At 36.8% G+C, this 20,261-nt stretch overlaps 1 protein-coding gene across 1 annotated transcript in view; it reads left to right on the forward strand.

The window, feature by feature from the left end:
• The window catches only part of Idh (isocitrate dehydrogenase [NADP] cytoplasmic), a 100,375-nt gene that overhangs the window by 51,619 nt on the left and 28,495 nt on the right, over positions 1 to 20,261 (forward strand). The window contains exons 5-6 of the mRNA XM_090385106.1: positions 4,271 to 4,431; positions 7,946 to 8,092. Of these exons, the coding sequence (XP_090241232.1) occupies positions 4,271 to 4,431; positions 7,946 to 8,092 (308 nt within the window). The remainder of the gene's footprint in view (positions 1 to 4,270; positions 4,432 to 7,945; positions 8,093 to 20,261) is intronic.

Genomic DNA, 20,261 nt, shown 5'->3' on the forward strand with positions numbered 1-20,261 from the left:
AAAAAAAAAAAGAAGCATATCGTTGAAGCAGTTGCTCTAATAACACCTCAGATGCTGGAAAACCCTTGACAAGAGCTCGAGTACCGTTTTGACATCTGTCGAGCTACAAAAGGTGCTCATATTGAACTTTACTAACCTTCATAAAAAAACTTGTTGGCTGAGGTAAAGAAAGCCAACACAAGAATGATGAGAAATGTCAGATAACTTACGCGTAAAATTAGTTTCCCGACACCGGACTCTAGCGCTGCTTGCTCCGTAAACATACGGTAGGTGTTATTGGTCTGGAGCTGAAATTGAGAAGGATATATTGATTGATTGATAGGTAGGCATGACAGACTTCAAGCTACTGTGTAGTCATTGGTTGGCATTATAATGTGTATTTATGAGTAAAGAACGATAAAGCAGGTAATAGTAGCGATGAATCTTTTAAAGAAAACTAAATTAATAAAAGTTTTTCGTATGTTTTTTTTCCCATTATTAAAAGCAGATTTTTGGAGTTCATGAGTGTTTTTACTATATTGTTTGATTTAGGTTTGGTTACGAAAAAAGGAATAGGTTTCTTTATTTTTCATTATATTTTGTAACCTGACCTTAGATGGTAGGTTAGGAAATAATAAAAAAGGTTTCCTTATATTTCGTGACCTAGGTTAGGAAATAGTAGGAAAAGAAAGAAAGATTCATTATATATATATATATAGTGAATAGCTATTGAGGTGTTGATTGACATTATGATATGTGTGTATCGCGAATGTCTTTAAAAATACAGTAATAAAAAATTAATATTTTGTTAATAAACAATTTGTGTTAGTCCACCCATGATTCTAAAGGGTAAAAAGAGGTTAAGTTACTCAAGCTCCCATCGGATTCAAGTGGATGTAACCTGACCTTTTATTCACCATTATGGAAAGCATTCATTAGGGCAAGTTACCATTAGTGCTTCTGAGTGCTACTAAAATGATACTAAACCGATGTTATTGTGTTCGCGCACCAATCAGCACATCATTTGCCAATCAATATATCGTTCTTGACTTTGCTCCAGACCGATAACACCTACCGTGCAGCACTAGAGTGCCGTTTCGGGAAACAAATTTTCCGCGCAAGTTATCCAATGTTTCTTACCGTTCTTGTGTTGGCTTTCTTTACCTTCACCAACTTGGTGGGTTACTCTGTATATAACAAAAAAATTATTTTAATACACCTTATAGATGCTGAGATATATGTGTGTATTTTTGGATACCTCTAGCCCGGACACCCTGTATATATATATGTGCAGTACACCATTCACCGACTAGCTGAAGTAGGGATACCTTGCCCTGAAAGCTACTATTTTATGTCATATTTTATTGCTCTTTACCTATGTATTTTATTGTTTTTATTTATCTTAAATCAGTTCGTCAGTCATGAATAGAAAGTATATAGTAGCTTAACTTTTGTTTGAGGGAAAATAATGGGGTTAAAGAAGTAATACTGGACCATCTAGGCATGAATGCAATTATACTGCAGTCACAGCATAAATGTATTAATGGGCAATGTTGTCTGACCAATCTAATTGGATGCTAGGATGCAAGAAATACTTTTGATACTGTTGCACATAAGACTACTGTATAAATTGGAGCAGTGTGAATTAAGGGCAAGTTACTGCTATGGATAAAGGGATGGTTGAGCGGGAGAAGACAGTGTTCATCAATGGACACTCTTTGTGGTCTAATGTTATTAGTGGAGTCTCTGAGGGTTTAGGGCTGGGCCCATTGTTGTTTTCCGTATTTATTAATGAATGTATATCAGGCTTAATGTCTAAGTTTGTAGGTAATACAAAGGTTGGCAGGGTGATTAATGGCAGTAAGCAAGGGCATGCTACTGCAACAAGATCTAGAAAAATTAGGCAGATGGAGTTGGATAGCAGCAATCTCAGATTAATGCTAATTGTATGATACTGCACTCAGGATAGTGGAACATGAAAAAGATCTTGGGATAATTGTGCAGTCAGATATGAAGTTCTCTGAGCAATTCAGATGGGGCCATGGGATTTTGTCTATAATGTACAGGAACTTTACTAGAAGAGATTTGGATGTTTAGCCCGCATCTTGAGTACTGTATACAGGGGTGGAAGCCTCAATTTAAGAAGGATATAGAGCCATTGGAGTGAGTACAGAGAAGGCTTCAGTTTTTCAAATTACAGGCATCTGGAGATTAGGCACCTGCAAGGTAGTCTGATTGAGGTAGCACAATGCTGATGCCCTAAATTCTGTTTGAGGAAGGATGGTTGCAGGATAGATGTGCCTTCAGCTATCAGGTGGTTGATTGTTCAAACAAACTTCCATGTGTTATTGTGGAAGTGAATAGTTTGAATAATTCAAGGAAGAAGTAGGCAAAGTACAGTAATTTGAAAAAATAAAACCAATTTTGAGCTCCTTCACTTTGACGCATCCTGCAACTATTTTTCTTTTATCATAAATATAGTATCGGTGAAATGTTTAAGTATTTGCCCAATTAGATGTAAGAGTTTTGTAGTTTTCCTAATGATTTGAGTAAGAGATAATACCCAGTTTATTTTAATTTGATTATCTGTAATAAGCAATTTAAAATATATAGTACAGGTGATTTCCCCCCCCCCCACTTAAAGCTGATAATTCTTTCCGGAAAAACAGAGCACTAAGTGAGTGCTGCCTAAGGTAACATATATATCTGTTACCTTATGCGGTTGCCGCTTTGAAACTTGGCATGTTTTTTTATTTCTTTTAATATGAAACTTCTTTTAGGCATTTGTTTCCAAAAAGGTCCTGCTTCATCTATGTTAAAAACTTGTTGAGAAGTACATATAACACCTCTCTTCAATAATTTTAAGTTCTTTTTTGAAAGTTTCAGTTTCTCCCTGGATTTTAAATCTATTCAACCAGCCCTTACTAGTTTTAAATGGTTCCACATTTTTTTTTTTTTTTTTTTTTTTTAGGTGAGTTTTCTTCAGATCATCATATAGGCTAATCTCTCTGTTTTATAATATTTAACTGAATTCTTCATTAGATATTATCTTCAATAAAATTAAAGTCTCCATTCCAATCCTACTAGCCGGCCTAGCCTTAGTTGCTTGCAGTGGAACAGCTGTCTTTCCCGCTGCTAAAATTAATTCTTTATAATTGTTCTTACAGTTAAACTTGCCAGTTCTAAATTATGGCACAAATCTGCTTGTTGTTGACCGGAATTTATTCGCTTCAAAACGTCTAATTTAATTTTCAAATTCGGGCTTTTTCTTACACTTGTAGTCTTCGTACTGCGTCCAGACGTTGCTTTTTTATTCTTATCTGCCATTATTAACTCTTCGAAAATGTAACTGCATTGGTTGCATTAATTATGATACAATGTTCGAGTAAACTGTCCGTTAAGCACGATGTCTAATACTGTACTGAGTGATGACTAGACTTCGGATAAATGCAAATATTACAAGCAATATACTTGATCATATTTTAAAATGTTGATCTTGGAACTACGTAACAAGTCACTGTACTGCAATTAAATTAGTTTGCGAGAAACGTTTTAATGCTGTTTTGCTATTCATTTTCAAGCTATCGACTCCATCAAATGAAAAGATTTCTTTAAATATGCAATCTGTAAAACAGCGTTAAAGTCAAATACGGGTTATAATATCAACAGCATTATAGCGAATCAGCGTGAAGCGAACCGCATTATAACAAGGGCCTGCTGTATAGTGAACTTAATGGTAATCTCTAACAAACATACTGCCCAGATTGGCATTTAATTCAAAGCAGAATTCACCCAAGAAATAGGTTTGCAAATTTTAAATCTTTAGTGAATGTTTACAAAAAAAAAAAAAAGTTTTATTTAATTATTGCATGTAAGAGGTTCCTTAGAACCTCTCTCACATACAGTATTAAGCCAAGATGGATGAAGTGACATAAACTTCACTTTTTTTTAGGACCGAGTTCCTTTCGAGAAATATCATTTTTTATATAGAGCCACTGTCTTTACATTTGTTGTTTTCTCAGAGGAAGAGTAGTCACCAACCAGAGACAAAATGCACGGAAGAAAACTGAATAATAGTAATAAGTTTTTAATGCATGTTTTATGAAACGTATTCTAAAGTTAAGAACTAATGTTAAATCATATTTATATCAAATATGGAAACAGTTAATTTCAGCATTGCAAGTAATAAATGTTGATATGTTGTTTAAGAGTAGTAGCTAAATGTTAGCGTAAAGCATGGTTATTCTTGTAGGTTCAAAATAAGATTTGATATGCCTATAATCTTTTGTAGAATTTAAATTAAAGAAAATGTGGAAATCGCCAAATGGAACTATTCGTAATATTCTTGGAGGAACTGTGTTTCGGGAGGCAATTATATGCAAGAATATTCCTCGTCTTGTATCAGGGTGGAAAAAACCTATCATCATTGGTCGTCATGCTTATGGTGATCAGGTACGATGGTAGATTATTGATTTTCTAGAAGTAGCATAAATTTAATACAGATTGTTTAATTGCCTTCTGACAAAGTGTTTTATCAAATCACTCTAAGCAAAAATTTTCTGAAGAAATAAAAAATAATATGGGCCAACTCATTTTTAATTAACTGTATTAAAATACATTTTAAATATTACCTGTATAAGGGGGAGGAAGCACAATTTGTATTTTCTTATCTACTTTTTTTTTAGCCAGTGCAGCAAAAGCCTGTGGCTTCCTTGCACTATGTGGCAAATACAAGGTGTAATTAAAACATTTGTTGGCTGACTCTGTTTCTTGAAATGTCAGTGTTGTAGCAAGTTGCAGTATGTTTGGTAATTCTTGAATTGCCTGAATTAATATATGCTAAATAGGATGTTTTATGTGTGTTGCATCAAATTGAGGAAAAGTGCAACAGAAACCCATGATATATTAAAAACAGCTTTCGAAGGTGCTGTCATTCAAAGGCTTTTCAGTGGTTTGCGAAGTTTAATGGTGGATATCCATGAAAGAACTTCAAAAATCATGATTCAGTTTCATTTCTAGTTTACACCCTGAAGCTATCCATGTGAAATTGGTATTTTTTATGGGATATGGTGCTTTTCAACCAGATTCGTGCCTTGCATCTTCATTGGTCACAGAGAGTGGCAAGTTCTCAAATGTCAGGATCTTCATCAGTGTATGGCTACTGACCCACACTTTTCCTTCCAGTGGAAAATGGTCTTCTCCAAAACCCAATAAAAAGCATGATAACCTTGATCAAATGTGAAGACATTGTACTTCTTAACTAGCAGAATGTTGTTCATTATGAATTTCTACCACATAGTAAAACAATGAACCACGAATAGCACAAGACAGTTCTGCAGTGCTTGCACAATGTTGTTTGTGGAAAAGGCTGGAAAAGTGGGTTTTGGTAAGTTGCCACTTGCATCATGACACCACAAACTCAGCCTTTCCATTCAAGAATTCCTTGTGAAGTACTCCTTCACCGTGGCCCCCTACTCGATACTCAATGGATTTAGTTCCCCAAGCTTAAAGACCCCTTGATTTACTGCAGTTTTGAAAATTATTCAGAACACATGAGAATTACTAGTTTCAAAAGAAATCGCAGAGGTATTGGAATCTATGTATAGTGTCAAGGTGACTCTGAAGGAGATTCGTCCAAATAGCTGGTAAGTTACATACCTGTGTGTGTGTAAATTATATTAATATTAACATAAGGTTACAACTGAAAATTTAAAAAAGTATAGCAAGATCTGTGGTGGGGGCTTGATCTCTGTGTTTTAGGTAATGGTGTTCATTTCTCAACAGCATACATCTGAGCTAGGTTTTCTAGCAACTACAACATTAAAAATCTGTCAACCTTGGAAATTTCATTTTTGGATATAGATTTAATGTACAAGGGAACATTTTCTGTTCCCTTGTACTTTAAATCCATGTTTGCCTACTTATTGTGAATTATTCATCTCCTACCTATTCTTTTATTCTCTGCTCTCACTGGTCAAAATAAATGGGAAACTCAGGCTCAGTGAAGTAACTACTGATGAAATTTTTCTAATAAAAAATAAAAATTCTGTGACTACTGTAATATTTTCTCATTCATATGCTGGGAGCATAGTGAAGCAAGCTGCTGCCAAATTATTATTACCAGACATATAGTGCAAGGAAGCCTGAGGCTTATGTTGCACCAGCCAAAAAAAAATTTGAATTTTCAGATAAGTTAACTTGAATATAATCTTTCTGAGAATCTGATGGGATTCTTCCTCTTGCTCAGATTCCACACCCGAGGGGGCATAAATTCAAATAGAGGAAAGACATTTGTAGAATAGATGTGCAGATGTTTGGCTTTAGCCAGTGGGTGGGTCCACTGCTGGAACAAGCTTCCATCTGTCATTGTGGAAGTTGACAACTTAAATAAATTCAAGGCTGAACTAGACAAACTTTTGGAGTGATAAATGGGTGAAACTGATTTTTTTTTTTTCCCTTGGCTGATGCTCTGTAAGCTTGCTTTCTTGCATCATATGCCTCTACTAATGCTAATCAGTTTGCCATCTAATACCATTACTCAGAGAACAAGTTTTCATAAAACTCAAATGAATTTTCATTTAATAGAGGAGGGAATGGTTAATGTCTTTTGATGTTGTATCTGTGATAGTAAGTTATATTCAAACATTACATAAGCCCCTTTCCTTTGCTTTATTAGCGAGTAGCAAAATATAATAACAGCTCACTGTCCTAAAAGTGCCTTCCACTTAGGGCTGTGAGCTAATAGCATGTCAGACTAGTGTTGGCCCCTCTAATAGATCTTTTATCAGATAAGTAAGATGAGCCTGAATGTTGATTTGATACGTTGAAAATTAACACAAGAAAATGTTGGACTGTTCCTATAACAAATCTGCCCATCAATTCCTGGAGTGATGTAGGCAGATGATTGTGTTGATATCCTTTGCAGTTTATTCCATGGATGTTTAGTGGGATTGAACTGGCTGGGACAGATGCTCGGCTGCGCTGTGAGTGTGTGCGGAATGACTCCTACGTGCACCGTCTCAGTCAGTGTCTGTAAGTACGTCGGTATTGACGTTGCACTGTTATGACAGATTTAAATTCAGCGTACCACAACACACACACAATCTTACTGACACTGACTGAGGCAGTGCACGTAGGAGTCATTTTGCACACATTCACGGCACAGCCAAGGTCATCGTTGAGGTGTCAAATAAAACTTAGTGAGTTACCGCAGTGTTTGCTGCTACGATCAAATATTTCTGAAGATAATTAAAAGGGAAATCACAGACACCTTTTTTTTTTTCAATGACCCTGTAGTAATACAGATTTTGAGACTATTATAAAGTTATCAACTGCTCAGAAGCTTTAGAGAAAGCTTACATGGAAGGTGATTATGCTGCAAAAGCTGTTGATTGGGGTGTCAAACCCAAAAAAGTGCATCCCTCCCTCCACATAAAAAGAATATGATCTCATTATCAACAATATTTATGAATTTTATATTAGTGTCATACTTTTAAGTGGGTTTAAACAAAAGATTACAATGATTGCAGGCTACAAGCAGCCTGCCATGTCTAGTATACTCAGTATTTTTTTTTCTGCTAGCATTACAGAATTTGGCTCACACAAGCTGCACTACATATCTGCTACCACCTCTAGATATTCCAAATCCAGATTGGCGACTTACTTAAACAGGAGGATTCAAGGACATAACTGGATTTAAAAATTTATTTTAATATATTGTTAATCTTAAAAAATTAAGGTTAGTAAGATGATAATTGGATGGCAGAGATTTCTCTCTTAGGAACAAATGTTGTAGGCTAGAAAAAAAAATAAACATGATAGAATGTGCAGTAGTTGAAGCCATCTGATTCTTGTAATTAATTGTTATATATTTTCTAAAAATTTGCATTACCAAAGTATTTTATAGTTAAATGCTTCTGTTTAACCAAATATGGAACATTTTAATAATGCATTTTTTCATTTTTAGTATAGGGCTACAGATTTTGTTGTTCCAGGGCCTGGAAAGTTGGAGATTAAATTCACTCCTACAGATGGAAAACCAGAAATCTGTCATACTGTATTTGAGTTTGAAGATTGTGGAGGCATTGCACTAGCCATGTATAATACTGACAAAGTAAGATATGTAATTCTAAAGAAACAAATATTGAAAAAAAAAAATTTATCTTGTTGAATGAGAGCAGACATTGACCCAGGCTGATGGCAAAGCTTTTTAATATTTAAAAAAAAAAAATTGACAGGGGTGAAATACAGTCAGACCTCTATATAACGAATCCACTGTTTGCTTTAAAAAATTTGTTAAACAGAAATATGAACTTTCAAAAATACAGTAAAAGATTGAGAATGAATAAATTTTCTAACATTTTAAAAAAATTAATACATACATTAAGAAAAAACCACAATATATATTTCTGTCACATTTTCTTCACACAAAGTTTCAAATGCTTGCCAACATTGTTTTGAAGATTTAATATTACCCTAATTTTCATCCAACCCATTGATATTGCCACTAGTTCCTTGAATACTCTCCAAAATGTTGGATATTCAGCTACTGTGACATCATTATCAACTACTAAAAATTCATCAAGAAGAATTTCTTCACTGATCCACCTCTTGCTTGGAGTTCTTCCCAAGATTGCTCAATATCTTGTAGTAGTTCATCACTCTTATTGCTGTTAATTTGGCAAAACCTGCTTTTGTGAACATTTTAATTGTTGTTTCCATCACATCTTGACTCCACACCTTTACCAACTCTATAACAGAATCAATAGGTTGGTTGATTTCTATATAGAATAGCTTAATGAAATTCAGAATTTTGCAAAGCATTTCCACTTCCATCTGATGTTCAATAATTTAACAATTTTTATGAAAAATTGCATATAAACATGGCCAATTTTATCATCATCATCATCATCAGCCATTTTCAATCCACTGCAGGATGAAGGCCTCTCCAGCAACTTTCCAGTTCCTTCTGTTTTGAGCACTGGCCATCCATTTACTACCCACAAACTCATGAATTTCATCTATCCATCTCTGCCTTTGTCTTCCAGGTTTTCTTCTAGCTCCTCTTGGATACCATTCTGTTATTTTCTTAGTCCATCTGTCCTGCCCAAGACCATTTTAGTTCTTTAGTTTTGATAAGAATGTCCTTTACTTGAGTTTGCTGCCTAATCCATGTGTTTCTCTTCTTATCTAACAGTCTGATTCCCAATATAATTCGTTCCATTCTTCGCTGTGTAGTTCTCAGCTTCTCTTCCATAAGTCATGGTGGGGAGTATACATTGGTTCATTATTTTACGTTTCAGACAAACTGGGATATTGCTCTTCAGTATGTGACTATATTTCCTGAATGCTATCCATCCAAAATTTATTCTTCTCTTGACTTCCAGCCATTTATCATTATTACAGCTAATAACTTGTCTCTGATAAGTATATGACTCCACCTTTTCAATTACTGCTCCTTCAATCATTATTTCCCTTTCTGTGGCATACATGTTCATCATTACTTTTGTTTTAGCCATATTCATCTTTAGTCCAAAATCCTTACTAGCTGTGCATAACTGATTAAGATTTTCCTCTAATTCTTTGGGATCGTGGTTTATGACCACAATGTCATCTGCAAATCGTAAATGGTTTAGGTACTCTCCGTTCACATTGACTCCTTTCTGTAACCAGTCTAATCTTTTGAAAGCTTCCTCAAGGGCAGCAGTAAACAGCTTCGGAGATACCGTGTCTCCTTGTCGAACTCCTTTCTCAATTTTAAATTTCCTACTGTCTTTATCTAGTCTAATAAAGGAGGTAGCACTCTCATATATTTTCTTCAAAATCATAATATATGGGGGTATCAATGCCTTGTCTTTCCAGTGCCCGAAACATTGCCTTATGCTGTATGGAGTCAAATGCCAGGCATAATGGTGTTTTATATTCATTTGCTTTCTCCTTAGCTGTGATATTACGTGAAGGTGATCCATAGTTGAGAATCCTGTCCTAAAGCCAGCTTGCTCTTTCGGTTGATTCTCATCAAGTATTCTTTCTAATCTGTTAGTAATGACCCTTGTGAACAACTTGTAGATGTGGGATAACAAGCTAATTGGTCTATAATTTCCAATTTATCTCCTTTCTTATACAGCAAAACTATGATTGCATTATTCCACTGCTTAGGCGTCACACCTTTTCTAATGCACTTTGTGAAGAGCCTTGCCAGTTTTTGTGTTATGTCTCTTCCTCCCAATTTTCACAACTCTACAGTAACTTCATCTTCAATGCATGTTCTACCTCATTAGGAAGAATATCGGGTATGTGTTGCTACTTTGCAATCCATCTTCCCCTGCTCCTTGTATAATTCTCTATAGTAGTCTTCTGCTATTTGAATTATGCCTTCTCTGCTGTTTATAAGTACACCATCGCTATTCTTCAGTTTCAGTATCATTTGTCTTTCTGTATTACTGCTCATGGCTGCTGATTTAAATCCTTTGTTTTCCCTTAATGCTTGTTCTACTTTTCTTTTGTTAAATCTTCTTATGTCCTCTGAGTCTCTTTCTAATGGCTTTGCATAACTCAGTATACTCAATTTTCTCGCTCTTCATTTGTCGTCTTCGGTTCATCACGACAAGTGTTTCTTGACTAATTTTTTCTTCTTTGGATTTCTGTTTCCCTATAGGTTTCTTGGGCTTTATCACTTTCAGAAAGTTGTAATATTCCTCGTCGATATCTTGGTCCTGAGCAGTCTGCAGAAGCTCAAACTTGTTCTTAAGTTTCAGTACATACTGCTTTTTCTCCTCTAGTCAGTTTTTTCTTTCCTTTCCTACATCAAGTGTACATCTTACCATTCTGTGATCACTTCCAACATTTACCTTATTCACGACGGTAACATCATTCACAATATATCTTCTGTTAGTGAGGATGAAGTCGATTTCGTTAGTAGTTAATCCATTTGGACTCTTCCATGTCCACTTTCTGTTCACCTTTTCTTGAAAAAAGTGTTCATTACTGACAGTCTTTGAGATTCTGCAAATTCCACAAGTCTTTCACCAATTCCAAAATTTCCTATAGTTCCCCTTTCTGCACTGTTTTGTCTTTTTCCAACCTTAGCATTGAAGTCCCCCATAATAATAGTGTAGTGGGTTTTCTGCTCATCTAGAAGACTCAATTTCGGTGTACATTTATTCAACATCATGGCTTGATGTTAGTGCATAAATCATTATAATCTTTAGCTTGTACCTCTTAGAAATCTTGAGTATTAGTCTTGACACCCTTGGTGATGTACTTTTGAATTCCAAAATGTTGTTTTTAAAATCTTTATGGACCAGAAACCCAACTCCACCTTCACTCCTTTCACTGTTTCCATTGGTGTACAGCAGATTTCCACTTGATAAACTTATGTGATTCATTTCTTCTTCTTGTTTTAGCCAAACCGATGATATTCCAATTCACATTTTCTAATTCCTTTTCCAGCTCTAATATCCTGTCTTCACCAATGAGTGATCTTACGTTATAACAGGCCAAGTTCAGTTTCCGTGCATGGCAGCCTGGTCGTACCCAGAGATTCTTAGCACCCTCTGCCGTAAGAGGGAGTGTGAAAGCTGCTGGGGACTGAGGGCCATTTGTTTTCTCGTGCTGTCATATGCTGGAAGGTTTGGTCTTTTCCTCTTCACACTGACCAGGCGTCTTGAAGAGAACCACTCTACACGTTCGTTGCCACCTAAGTGACGTAACAGGGCTTACCATCGAGAAGGTGTGCATGAGTGGATTTTAGGGAGGCAGGCCAACCGGACTTCTCTTAAATCTTCTGTAATAGAGAGATATTGGATCCATCAGTGTTTTAGGCTGAGTGTCTGATAACACACAGGATACCTGTTCCCCTCTAAGCCCCTGCCTACTATAGGTTTCCATGGCCTGTGATAACTTATAATTGTCACTAGTCTCACCAGTTCATCTGAAATCCATTTAGATCTAAACCTTGATAGCATATACTGCCCATTTGGAATTTGCAGAACATCACCAGTGTGTCCCACTGAAAACAAACTCTCTAAGACTGTTGTAGTCATATATTTAAGTAAAATTCACATCAATATATTATGATCACTGCCACCTAGTGGTTTATCTGGAGATTCATAATGCATGAAGAGTCACTGCTGATAATTTAGAGTATTGCGGAAAACAGTCATCCAATAAATCCCCCATTATAAGCCATTCTGATTATTCAGTAACACACTCCTACCCTTTTTTGTTTTTCCACTGTTTATATCACATGGGCCACCCATATCGACATGACATGGTACCTCAAATGTGTGCTTGTTTTTGCCTGCTTTTGTGGTTTTATTAGTGCTTCCAAACTTCTGCTGCCAACACTCTGAAAAAAAAATAATAATTTAACACTCTTCTCTTTTAAGTTAATGTAAATGCAACAGTATGTGACTTCCTTTGTTTCAGCCAAAAACATTTGGGGGGGGGGATACTCAGCTTAACCATAGGCATCTCAAATCGACTGCCATTTGATTTTGGATATCTTTCCAAAATAGCCATACGTAGGTCCTAGCTTTCAAAGAGGAAAAAGTACATGTCTGGAGCTCACCTGCCACTAAGTATGAAGCATGTGATGAAATAAATGTACAGTAATAATCTATTGATTTTATGGGTACCAGAGTGTGTTCATGAATTAGGTAAAACTAGGAGCAAGTGTTCCAGTCTGTGTACTGTTTCTTTATTTGCAGTGTATCATCATGGCCCTATGAAAATGGGTGAAAAGAGAAAGTGCATGCAAAGAAATTAAAGCTATAAGCAAAGCAAAACTTAAGGAGTCTAACCCTGAAGATTCACCAGTATCTCTATGTTGGCTTAACTCCGATTCTGAATAAAGGTTTTGCAGACACTACTGTATGGTCATCGTAAATAATTGCTTGTTTTTTATATTGTTTATTTCAGTGTTTTTGATACATACATACATATACAAAGCAGTTTAAATCTGTAAAACCGAGGGCTTACTGTATTATTCAGTCAGTTACATTAATATGTGAAATGAGAGGAAATCAAATTGAAAGCATTGCTAATATGTGATGCCAATCTTGGAAAGCACTGTAGCCATGCATTTTATGTTGCTTGTATACTTATTCAGTTTTTTTTTTTAAGCCAATAACAGATTTCACACACCTCATTTCAGGATGCACTGCAAAATCGCTTATCTCTACTGAGAAAATCCCTTCTAAACTTTCTTGGCGTAAGCTTATCAAAAATATTGCTCCCTCTGCTTTGAAAAACACAAAATTTTCTCATTTACTGTCAGTATTACTTTACTTGATTTTGTAATAAGTGAGAGCAAACCCTTAGCCATAATTATGAGAGCATCCTTGGACTCAGGGGATGTGCAAATGTATCCCCAATTCACAAAGGGCGACACAAGTAATTACAGACCAGTTAGTTTAACTTCTGTTCCGGGTAAAATAATGGAGTCACTGGTTAAAGATGCATTGCAGGATCATCTAGACACAGCATGGGTTTGTTAAGGGAAAGTCTTGTCTGACAAATTTTATAGGATATTATGATGTAGTTACAAAGGAACTGGATGCAAAAAATAATTTTGATATCATATATTTGGATTTCAGGAAAGCTTTTGACACTGTTGTGCATGGTATTAAGGGTAAGTTACTACAATGGATAAAAGGATGGTTGAGTGGGAGAAGACAGGGGTGGTAATCAATGGGTGCTGCTCTTCGTGGAGTCCCACAGGGTTCGGTGTTGTTTTGTATATTTATCAGTTATATTGATGAAGGTATATCAGGCTTAGTGTTGAAGTTTGCAGATGATACAAAGGTTGGTAGGGTTGTTAAATGACAGTGTGCTACTGCAACAGGATCTAGAAAATTTGGGCAGATGGGCTAAGAAGTGGCAACTGAAGTTGAACCTTGACAAATTCAAAGTACTGCATATGGGTAGAAGTAACCCCAGGGAAACGTACCAATTGTGTGGTACTACACTTAAGGTGGTAGAAAATGAAAAAGACCTGGGAGTAATTGTGCAGTCAGATATGAAGTTTTCTGAGCAATGCTGTCAGGGCAGGTCGTGGGGTTTTGTCAATGATATATAGGAATTTTGCTAGCAGGGAAAAGGTGATTGTCCCTCTGTATAAGGCAATGATCAGGCCACACCTTGAGTACTGCATACAGGTCTGGAGGCCTCATTTTAGGAAGGATGTAGATTTGCTTGAGCATGTACAGAGAATGGCAACAAGATTGGTGAGGGGAATGAAGGGATCCTCTTACCAAGAGAGGCTTAAGTTCTGCAAATTGCAGTGGCTGGAGACTAGGCACCTACACGGTGATCTGGTGTTGAATGGGATCCTTCCACTTGTTCAGATTACGAACCTAAGGGGGCATAAATTCAAATTAAGAAAAGACAGATGTAGAATAGATGTGCGGAAATTTGCCTTTAGCCAGCGGGTGGTTAATTGCTGGAACAAACTTCCATCTGTTGCCGTGGAAGTTGATACGTTAAATAAATTTAAGGAGGAACTGGACAGGCATTTGGAGGGAATGGTGTGATTTTTTTTTTGGCTGATGTTGCATAAGCTCATACACTTGCATCACATGCCACTACTACTAACTTTACTTGGTGATTTTAATGTTAACCTCAGCTGGCTTCAATCTTTTAGCTATATGGACCTGGTTGGTAGAAATTGAAAAGGTTCAGCACAGAGTGTTGAACCTTTTGCTATTACCAGTGACTTTCCAGCTTGTTTGTTTACCTACTAGAATACCTAAACCACACATCTAACACCCCTTGATATTTTTCTCACCAATGCCCCGTTAATGTTATGTGTAGTCTAACGTGAGACTCAGTCTTTTCTTTGTATAGTTTATTGGCCTCATTTTGTTTGGCATTAAATGTTTTAATAATGGGATGATGTAGGTGATTCCTCAATTGGACCACTGATTCTAATATTACACTAATTATGTCAGCAAAATTATTCTTAGAGCTGAAATCCATTATCTGAACCATGACTTTTCCCATTAATCCTGCTAAGACTGTCCAGGATCAGAATAGGCTTGTATTGACATCTCCAGCTTCATTGTTTGCATACACCAAAGTATGTAACAGTTTTGAACAAATTATTTGTAAGGAATAATAGTAGGAGCAGATATGTGTGTGCATGCATATTTCCACCTTTTACATCATAATAGCCCATTAACGTGAGTGCTTCTCACCAATGCTGTTATTCTTCCAGATTAGCATTGCCAAGAGGCTAACAATTTGATGTGTTTGCTATGTAGTGCACCCATGGAATTCAGAAAGGGGATCCTGGTGTTTGATGGCCCAGCTCTGTCCCCGAGTTTTCCTGAGAGGATCAGCAATGCTAAAGCCATGTCCCTGCCCTCATGATGTAAAGGATAGGTTTCTTGCTGATGTGGGAATGCACTCATGAGTAGTGCTGGCATTCCACTTCAGAGTCCAGACACAACTTGCAAATCCTAATCCTGCGGTCTCAACACAATCCCTATCATCACACACACGTTACTACTACTGCAGCAAAAATCCACAAAATAGAAGCAGTATCAGAATTTGCACCATCCTTCCTGATAATTCATTCCACCAGTGAAAATGCTGCTCTTAAATTCGCCCCTAAATTGTTAAACAGCTCCTTCAGTCCACTCACAGTAGTCTCAGCAATAAGACAAATTCATCTTATAGTGAGATCTTGAAGTGTCTGAAGAAATCCGTTTTGAACTAAACTCCTTAGGAGTGACAGCTGTAAAATGAATATTCATGCATAGGGATTTGAATCTGGTGTCCTCCTGACCTCTAGGACCTTCCCTTCCTGCACCACTTCTCTCATCCTTTTGTTTATATGAGAGTTGGAGGAAAACCCATATGGGTATTAGGTTGTCATGATGGAAGATTAACCAGGCAGGATTTGAGATCACTATAGTTAATGCATGTTACAGAAAATATTGTCCAGGAGAACAGGAAAAAAACCACCCACATCAGCCCTTGGGGGCTATTCTGTTGATATCTGACCACAGAGAACAGCATTGCCTTCAGCATAAAATAGAAGATAAATACATATTGCACCCTTCATCAAGCCTGGAATAGAACACAGTGGATGCCCTATAGCAGTTTAGGATATAGTAGCCAGTGTTCTTGTGGAAACATTTTTCTTCTTTCTGAAAAAGAAAAGTGTACTTTTAATTTCTCTTCTGAAGGAACCAGCTATACAGTCAGCCATTAATAATGTACAGGAAGTTCATTTTGAAAGTAAACCCAGTCAATTAATTAACAATATTCAGTGTCTTCCATTGTTAGCAGAACCTAAATTCAGTCCTTTTGATCAGGTTGCGAGTGACATAACAGAGTGTGTCAGTACATTCTTGAATGTATTTTCAGTGTTTTCTTTCAGCTGCATTTAGCAGCTGAAAGCAAACCAAGTTCCTTGGATTGCTCTCAAACCTCCTGCTTTAATAACCTTCCCACAAACAAACCTGGCTGAAGTCTCTGTGATATGATCCCAGAAAATACTTGCAATAGTTCTGTAGCTTAATATGCAGTATGGCAGGTTGCCTCACCCTGTTGTCTCTTTCATTTTTCTATAGAAACACAAACTGCAGTATTATGCCTTGGTAAACATCAGAAATAAGTTTGTTCAAAAAATATGGGGTCTGGATTTTCAGCACTCCATAATGTCTAATTTTGACTGTTGATGCAGTCAGTAAAATAAATATTAACTGAAATTTCAATACCTTCATAGCAAAGTAAACTTTTAGAAAGAGTTTTAGATATTTTCTTACACTGAAATGAGGTGAATCAAGTAACCTCAGCTTTTGCAAATCCTGATAATTAAAACTTCTGGGGTCCCGTAAGAACACTTTTTCTTTCATGTTCCGTATTCCAAAATGAATACTCATGAATTAGGGAATTGTCACTATAAAACTTAGAAACAAAGTGAGACTCTACTGATAAAAATCCATTGTTTTATGGTGTACGGCATGACATTCATTCACCAGTGATGTGTGTGACAAACAGAACACATGAAATGCAAAACTGTTACTTCCTGCACAACTAGACCAGTCATTGTACTTAATACAAATAATATGGGTTTAAGCACCCTGTCTCTCTTAAAGTGCTGTAGGACCAGATGACATCCATTGTCTTTTAAATACCTTTCTCCAAAATGTGTAGGTCAAGTGCTCTTCCTGCATAACAGAATCTCTTTTGCAATTGTTAGTATTTGCCATATAGTGCAAGGAAGCCACAGGCTTTTGCTACACTGGTGAAAAAAACCAAGTAGATAAGAAAATGCAAATTATATGCTTCCCTCCTCACACAAATAGCTATCCAGTTGACATTTGAATTTATGGCCCCTAGTTCTGCAATGCAATTCTTTATAACAGTGAGAATTCCACCTTCACTCATTTTACTAATCCTTCTCAGAGCCTTATAAACTTCAAGCAGGTCACCTCTGTGGTGCCTGATTGCCAAGTTCTGTAACTCACACAATCTGAGTCTTTCCTCAACCATATTTGAACACAGTATTCCAAATGTGGTCTTATGCCCTCCCTTCTCTACAGGATAATGTTCGATAAATCATCAACAGTACACTATGGGCTTTCCTGGCTGCCTGCGTTGTAACTTCCAGATCCCTTTCCTCCTCCATGGTTTTTGATTTAACTCCACCAAGTGTATGACCTTGCCTTGCATTTAGCAGCATTAAACAATAGCTGCCACTTCTCTGACCACCTTTGAAGTCTGTTCAAGTCATCCTGAAGGAGCATGATCATTAACAACTCTGCTAATATTTATGTCACTATTATTCATGAAAATGAGAAACAACGGTGGTCCTAGAACCGATCCTTCAAGGACAGCATTCCTGATGTTACACCAATCTGAAGAAAATCCATTAATCACAACCCTTTCAAGCTTATACAGAAACCTCTCGTGAGGGGCTGAGTCAAATGCTTTGCTAAAAATCCATATAAACTATGTTGAAATTGTTCCCTAAATCCAGCTCCTGAGTACCTGTTACAAAGGACTGTTGAAAAGAATTCAATAGTTGAGTGGTTCACTACCCCAAAATGAAATTCCATCAGAAGGGGGGGGGTGTCATTTTGAGAGCCAAATCATTGGTGAGGGAGTTAAACTGGGTTCCACACAATGAGATGTATTTTGAAGATTAAATTTTTTTTTCCCCTTGAGATTTAGTTAAGCATGATTTACCCTTAAAGTCATGTTGTGTGTCCTTCAGAATGCCATATCTATCTAAATGTCCCTGGATTGCACTCTTAATCATTGCCTCTGAAATTGTTCCTACCACTGAAGTCAGACTAACTGGTCTGTAGTTACCAGCTTTTATGTGTTGGCGATACATTGGCACTTCTCCATTTCAAAGGAATCTCCCCCAAGTCCAAGAGCTTTACTTGCCTTTATGCTCAAAAGTTTTTTTCTAATAAACAATCATTACGACATCACTAATTTCATATGCGGCTGAGGCATCTCAGCACGAAGTGTCTTTTGTCAGTAAAGACTGTTGCAAAGTACTTATTCAATTCATCCGCAACATCCGGTGCACAAGTGTCTGATTTGGTTAGCTTTCTTCTTTGTTGTATTCACTTATATGAAAAATTCCTTGCTCTCTTAGCCAATGCTTTCTCGTATGTAGCCTTGGCCTCCCTGAGCTTATTTGTCGTACTATTACAGATCAACTTGTACATGTTCTTTGTCACTCTGTAACTGTCCCGTGCTATCTTTTTCTGTTCTATTTAACCAGCCACCCATTTCGATATCCATTCATGGCTTCTGTGATTTTTGCTTTAAAAGTACTCCATAATTCAAATGGATTTGCTATCCATATGCAGTCTGCCCAATTTGTAGATGCTACATAGCACTTTAACTGTCAAAGTTCCCTCTTCTGAAGTTAAAACCTGTGCTTTTACCTTTAACTACTGCATCTTTCAATTGATGATCACTTCCTGACAATGGTTTCTGTACTTAAGCCTTGTGATATCAGAAATATTCTCACCTCTAGTACAAATAATAATCATCTAGTTTATTTTAAAAAGTCTTTCCCCATGGGCCAGATTAAAGTCACCCATAATAAGACATTTCACTTGCTTGCCCATTCCATCATATTCTTTACAATCTTCTGGTCTGTAGATTACTCCCAACTAACACACCATGCAGATTCATTCCATTCTGGCAGACATAACTTCAGACTCAGAAAAATTTTTGATGAGAAGCATAACCCCCTCCAATTTTCCCTAAATACATTATACATACCATAGTGGAACTCATCATCATATTTCTCTTAGCCTTATTATATCAGCATTAGTTGTCCTAACCAGGAGTTCAAATTCAGCCGTTTTATTGACAACACTCCTGGCATCACTGTAGACACAGTTGAGACTAAGTAATCTTCTATAGTTTACTACCCTGACATGCCCCTTGAAGTTAGGTTTGTATCCCAAGCTCTATATTCCCCCTCCTTTCAAACATTGCTACCTTCAGGACATCTTGTCAACAAACAAGAATTTATGAGGTAAGTGCAAGCATTACTTTGACCTATATCATCAGATAAACATGAATCTAAATTACTCTTCTCCCTGAACCATTAGCATATCCTCAGTGATACTGGCAAAAATCCATCCTCCTTCTACATTGTTTGGTTTTTAGGAGCATTAGCAACTAAGGCCATATTGCTCCGGGATATGCGGTGGTCATTCCCTGACCTTTCCGCATCCTCCGTATTTGGTGGTGACGAGCTCGAACCTCCTTCTACCTACAAATGCAGGCCATTATTGATAAAAATCCCCCCCCCCCCAGAGCCTTGTTGTAGATTCTCTCGAGTTAATCCACAAGGCTTTCAGCATATAATCCCTCCAATTGTGTCTGGGCAGAATTGCAGACGCATGCACATTCTGACCTAGCTTGCAGCATAATCCTATATTTATCCAACAGCAGATAGTCAGGTTGTGTATGTTTAATATCATTAGTCCCCATATGAAAAATAATTTTCTCTTTACATCCCTTAAAATTTGACAACCTGTTGGTAACATCATCAATTGTTGCTCCTGTCAAACACTCTGGTTCTGGACCACCTTTTTTAATAAAAAAAAAAAAAAAAAAAAAACATTACCCATTTCCCTGACGATAGTCTTCCAATAAACCCTTGATCAGAGCAATCTGCTGTTGAATCTTCTTTTCTTGGACCCAAATCGGGGGTGCATCATTTGGCAGGTCAAGAGATACTTGATCCCTGTCAAGTTCCCAGGACCAGCACTCATTTCTTCAGTTTGTTACTA

The sequence above is a fragment of the Mastigoproctus giganteus genome, chromosome 11 (genome assembly GCF_048544385.1).
Source record: "Mastigoproctus giganteus isolate SK-2022 chromosome 11, ASM4854438v1, whole genome shotgun sequence".
NCBI classification, from domain to species: domain Eukaryota; kingdom Metazoa; phylum Arthropoda; class Arachnida; order Uropygi; family Thelyphonidae; genus Mastigoproctus; species Mastigoproctus giganteus.